The sequence below is a fragment of the Trachurus trachurus genome (genome assembly GCF_905171665.1).
Source record: "Trachurus trachurus genome assembly, chromosome: 1".
NCBI classification, from domain to species: Eukaryota; Metazoa; Chordata; class Actinopteri; order Carangiformes; family Carangidae; genus Trachurus; species Trachurus trachurus.
Genome location: NC_139891.1, coordinates 36,278,213 through 36,284,330, shown reverse-complemented (window position 1 = coordinate 36,284,330; position 6,118 = coordinate 36,278,213). Strand labels below are relative to the sequence as shown.

Here is a 6,118-nt window from a genome sequence, read left to right as displayed (position 1 = left end):
AATTTCTGTTCCTTCTTCTGATTGGATAACTGACACTCAGTCCTGGTGGATATAAACCTCTGTCACTGCTCCCTTCCTTGCTTCATTCATTCATTCCTCATTTCCTTTCTCCCGTCCTTCATTCTTTCCTTCCTCTCTCCCTCCCTCCCTTCCTTCATCCTTCCCTCCTTCCTTCATTCCTCCCTCCCTTCCTTCATTCCCCCTTTCCTCCCTCCCTCCTTTCCTTCCTCCCTTCATTCATTCCTTCCTCCTTTCCTTCCTTCATTTTTTCCTTCCTCTCTCCCTCCCCCTTCCTTCCTTCCTCCCTCCCTTCCTTCATTATTTTCTTTCTCTCTCCCTTCCTTCCTTAATTCCTTAATTCCTTCCTTCCTTCCTTCCTTCCTTCCTTCCTTCCTCCCTCATTCCTTCATTCCTCTTTTCCTTCCTCCCTTTGATCAATTTATTGAAATTGTTAACAGAGATTATTAATGATTTAAATCAGGATGAGTGTGTGTGAGTCTGTTAATATATCTGACACTACACTGCCTCACACTGGGCACCAATTAAATAATGTGCAGTTGTGCAGTGGGTGTTAATATCCAAAATATTACTTTTAAGTAATTATTGATAACATAGAGAAATAGTATTTAGGGGAATAATCAGGTTTTATTTGGATATTTCTGTTTCTTTATTGTGCTTTTACTTACATTTCACATGATTTTATTTATTTCTCTTAAACACAACAACCTCAATGTGTCATAATGTTCTACACAGATAAATCTGTCTGGATGAATATACAACTTTTGTCAAAAGTTACAGCGTCTCTGATAAAGATGTGTTATTATTCACAAGAATCAACAGTTACATTAATAAACACCTGCATCTGCTTCTAACTCCCCAAACGAGACTCAGTTAATTTACAGATTCGTTTCAGTGGTAAATCATTTTACGTGTTTCCAGTGATATAATCTAATTGACTAAAGTAACAACTGATTAAACAGCAGTTATCACACAGTTAACTTTCCTGTGTGATGATGATCTGATGAAGGTTAACTCAGTAGAAAACATAAAGATTTACATTGTTCAGTATAGACATTAAATATTTACATTTGGTACCTTAATTAAAAATCTACCAAGTTTTGCAAAGAACTGGATGTTTTGATCTTAACAGTTTAATTCACAGGACAGATGATCAGAGGGGCAGAGTTTTTACCTCCATGATTATTACAAGGACTGAAGTATGGGTATAGTTTGTCAGTGAAGCAGCAGCCAGTGAAGGAGTAGATGATAGCAGCATCTACGTCATAAAAGGAGACCAGACCCTCCTCATAATCCACAAACACCCCCACCTTCTCAGGACCAGACCTCAGACTGAGACGGACTGAGGGTCCAGCAGCAGCTTTATACTCATTTCCATTTCTCAAAAATATTGTCCAGTTACCATCCTGAGGACTCAGTTTGATGATTCCCTTCCTGTCAATCGACTCTCTGGCCACTCCCACATCCCATTTAGTTTTTCCTTTATCCTGAACCTCAAAGTAAAATCTGTCTGAAGAGAAACTCTGTTTTCCTATAACACTGACACTAGGATTAAATCTCTCTGGGATGTTTGGGAGTTTCTTCCACACATCACCATGATGAACTTGTTTTCCATCATCAGACAGGATGAGTGCAGGATGTGCTGTATCAGGATCCAGAGTCACATCCACTGCAAACTGCCGGACCCTCTTCATCTCAGCCTCCTTCACCTCCTTCATCTGTCCACGGAGCGTCTCCTCCAGCTGAGACACAGCTCTCACCACAGTCCCCTCATATGATGGACGGACTCTGACCTGTGTCCAGTCCTTGGTGGGTGGAGCAGCTTTCAGGGATGGGAAGCTTTGGAGGAGGTGGAGGTGGTCTTCAGAGAGTGAGAGCTGCTTCATCTCAGTGCTTCTCTTCTCCAGCTCAGAGATTTCCTGTTCCAGCTCTGTGATGAAGTCTTCAGCCTGTTTCTCTGAGCTTTTCTGTTTCTCTTCCATCTCCTTGATGAGCTGCTTCAGGCCTCTGTCAACAGACTCCTTCAGAGCAGTGAAGAACTCAACACCTTCTGCTTTCTCTCTGTCTGCAGCAGCTTTACTGATCTTCACTGACTGTTTCATCTCCTCAATCTTCAGTCGTCTCTTCTGGATCATCAGCTGAGTTTCAGCCTCTGTCTTCTGCAGCTCTGCCTTCTTTCCTTCATATTCTTCTCTCAGAGGAACAAACTCATGAGTCTTGTGGTCTAAAACAGGGCAGAGCATGCAGACACATGTCTGGTCGGTCTGACAGAACAGCTCCAGAGGTTTATCGTGCTTCCTACACATCCAGTCCTCCAGGTTCTCCACAGGCTCCATCAGCTGATGTCTCCTCAGACGTGACGGTGTCAGATGAGGCTCCAGGTGAGTCTCACAGTAGGAGGTCAGACACACCAGGCAGGACTTCAGGGCCTTCAGTTTGGTTCCAGTGCAGACGTCACAGGGAACTTCTCCTGGTTTGGAAACTTGTTGCTCTGAGCTGCTGCTGCTGGTTTTCTGTTGAGCTTCACATCTGAACTGAGCAAACATCTCGGAGAACAGAGTGTTCACATGCAACTCAGGTCTTATTTTGAAAACCTTATTACACATCGGACACTGACACCTGTCACTAACGTCCCAGTGCTGAGTGATGCAGCTCTGACAGAAGTTGTGTCCACATGGTGTACTGACTGGATCAGTGAAGACATCCAGACAGATGGAGCACAGGAACTGATCTTCAGACCTCAGGTTTCTGGCAGCAGACATGTCTACACACTGAGGGAGAGAAAACAAACATTTATTTAAAATAATGTTCTGTGTCTTTAAGACTGTGGTTCTCTCCCTGGGGGGCGGGGCCGTCCTGTTGACCTGTTTATTTCCCTAAAGTTCAACATGGAGAAAACAACATTTGTTTTCCTTACTCGGGTAAACTCGTGCAGCAACTCGTGGAAGGAGGCACGACAAACAGGACAAACGGCCTTTTCTGAACACCTAAACAAATATTTAATTGATTGGTTATTTATTTAACCAGCTAAAAGACCCAACTGAGCTCAAGACCTCTTTAAAGGTATAATGTGTAGGAATGACCCCATCTAGCAGTGCGGTTGCATATCAGAACGTATTCTTGATGTTGCATTCACGTGAAATCGGGCAGACGTCAGACAGACAACAGACGCTGCATGTAACAGGATAAACAAGCGTCTATGTAAACAAGTCCGCCAGCAGGAAGCAAGACAATACAGGCGTGACAATATGTTGTCATGGTGATGTCGTATTGTTTTACCGTCTTTCTCTGGTGGAGTAAAATGACATCCGGTTGGTTTGCCGACGGCCGTCTGCCTGACTGCACCTGAATGCAACACCAGTGCCTCCGTCCTTCCTCACACTACACAGTGGTGACAGTTTTAACAGGCCGAGCCCACAGCTCCGCTCAGTTTCCGTGGTTACCTACGGTCACGCTGCCACTCAACTTAAAAAATGCGATGCAACATGGCCGCCTCGGTTTGGTGCGTCGCCCACTTGTGTATTTGTAACGACTTGTAACAACTCATTCTAAGGTACGAGAAAGCTTTCATTTGTATGCGGGTGTGATTCCACTTCAGTGAAATACGTATTTATGAAAGCGGCACAAAACAGACACCCCCAAACCAATGGGTGACGTCACGGGTCCATTCTTTTTACAGTCTATGATATACTGTAGACTGATAGAGAACAATAACAAACCAAACACTGAAATATAAAAGTGCAAACAATTAGACAAATAAAGTGCAGGAGTTATGGTTATAATAAGATATTAAGTGCACGGGCACTGTTCAATGGATTCTTTAGAGTGGAAGGCTTGAAGTGAAATATATTCTGATAATTAATAGATAATAAATAAATCAGATAATAAAATTAATAGATCATTAAATAAATAAATATGACAACTGTTCTAACATGATACCAGTTAAAGTCACTTTGAATCATATGTCTAAGGTTTTCATGATATCACTGAAAGAGAAAACCTCTGACAGCTGAGCTGAGTGACAAGGACACTGTGTTTCCTCTGGCTGCTTCACAATAACAGTGTGAGGCTTTTATTGTGAAAGAGCTGCAGGAAGTAAAACAGCAGTAGGAAGTGATAACTTGACAGCATGAAAGCAGGAAATGAGGTGAAGTAGAGAGTGAAGCTCAGAGACTGAGTGGGGAGTTGTAAAAGTCCTGAGCAGAGACACAGAGACAGTTTAAAGTGGACTATAGTGTCAGCCCCAGGTCTGTTGTGAGCCAGTTCACTAGAGTCAGTGTGACATGAAGAGAGTGAGTAGAGATGAAGCTCAGTGTTAAAGCTGCTGCTCACACAGTGAATATGATGAGCTGTACTCACCAGTGTTTGGTAGAGACTCTGCTGTGTTGCTGACAAACACCTGATGGACTCACTTTGACTTTCTGTCTCGTCTCTGCTGCAGCTCAGTCGTCCTCCTCTCACTCTTTACTTTCACTTCTGGATTCTGACGCTCAACGTTCCTCTGGTTCCATTGTTTCCAGTTTCCGGCTCCTCCCACTGCAGCTAGATGTGTCTGTGCTTTTATTGTGAAACAACAGAGTTTATCTGGTGAATATGGAGCAAAGGTGGAGATTCGCCTGACAGGTGGGAGGAGTCAAGTTCCTGTCACTGTTTAATACCTCAGGTTCTGTGTTGCTTGGTTTGTTGTTTTTCTTCTAGAACTTTATTGCAACTTGTGAATGTGTGGTATCACAGCTAATCTCTTGTTGCTTTTTACATGTTTACAGTCCCGGTTGCTGCCGTAGTGTCCTTGGGCAAGACACCTTACCCACCTTGCTCCTGATGGGTCGTGGTTCGTGCCTTGCATGGCAGCTTCCGCCATCAGTGTGTGAATGTGTGTGTGAATGGGTGAATGTGATGTACTGTAAAGCGCTTTGGGTATCGTTTCAGGTATAGTAAAGCGCTATATAAATACAGACCATTTACCATTTACCATTTACCATTGACTCATTTTTATGTCGTACTTTGAGATTTGCTTTTGAATGTAAAGTGCATTATCAATCAAATTCATCATTATTACAACAACAACTTTGGTTAAAAACATTGTGTTGTTTATATTTATTGTGTTATTGATGATGTTATTTGACTTTGTGATGAAGAGAATGTTGAAATGTATAATGTCGTTTTCATCAAGAAAAGAAAAAAATTAGTTTTTTCTGTGAATATAACGTTGAAGCTAAAACATAAAATGATTACGAAAAATACATTTATTTTATGAGTGTTTTCTACAGTCTGTATAACACATTCAATGTATAGGACTAAACGAAATTAAGAACCACATTCAGGGATACATTGGGCCATTTACAAATGTTTCAGTGACCTTTAATAAACTGATTTTACTTGATTTGTTATAGGGAACATCAGTGATAATCACCAGATTAATAATTAAGTCACTGTTGTTCACATGTAGAATCCACGTTGGACTCAAACACTGCTCAGTTCATGAGTGTTTGACACATGGATGTATTATAGGCTTATTAATAGATCATTAATAGATTCAGACAGGCTATGTACCTAAGCGCCTGGAAGCCTACTATCGTCACACCCATTTTTAAGTCTGGAAACGCTAATGATGTTTCCAACTACAGGCCTATGAGCATCCTCCCAGTGGTGTCATAAATCGCTGAGAGATTTGTAACTGATCAACTAATTGCCCATCTTAACAGTTCTCCATATAAACTACACCCTATGCAGTTTGGATTTAGAGCCAATCACTCCACAAAAGCCGCCACCAGTTTCTTTATGGAAACTGTTAAATCAAAAATGGATAAAGAGGGGGTAGTTGGAGCCATGTTCTTAGATCTTAAGAAGCCGTTTATGCCATCAGTCATGATGTACTTATCACAAAATGATCTGATTCATTTTTCTTCTGATGTCATAAATTGGATCCATTCGTATCTTAAAGGTAGGACACAATCAGTCAGAGTGCTCAGTGAGTTATCACCTGACCTCAAATATGATGTGGTGGTGCCCCATGGATCAGAATTGGGCCTCTACTGTTCAGCCGTCCGAAATACAAATGTATGCAGACAATACTGTAATCTATGTTCATGGTAAGAAC

At 41.8% G+C, this 6,118-nt stretch overlaps 1 protein-coding gene across 1 annotated transcript; it reads right to left on the bottom strand.

Moving 5' to 3' along the window:
• Positions 1-1,151: 1,151 nt before the first annotated feature.
• On the bottom strand, positions 1,152-2,780 carry LOC310985176 (E3 ubiquitin-protein ligase TRIM21-like; the record flags this gene model as incomplete). Its single annotated transcript, XM_083970681.1, has 1 exon — positions 1,152-2,780. One exon carries the CDS (start codon positions 2,778-2,780, stop codon positions 1,152-1,154), a length of 1,629 nt encoding a protein of 542 aa, XP_083826807.1.
• Between the last annotated feature and the right edge of the window lie 3,338 nt (positions 2,781-6,118).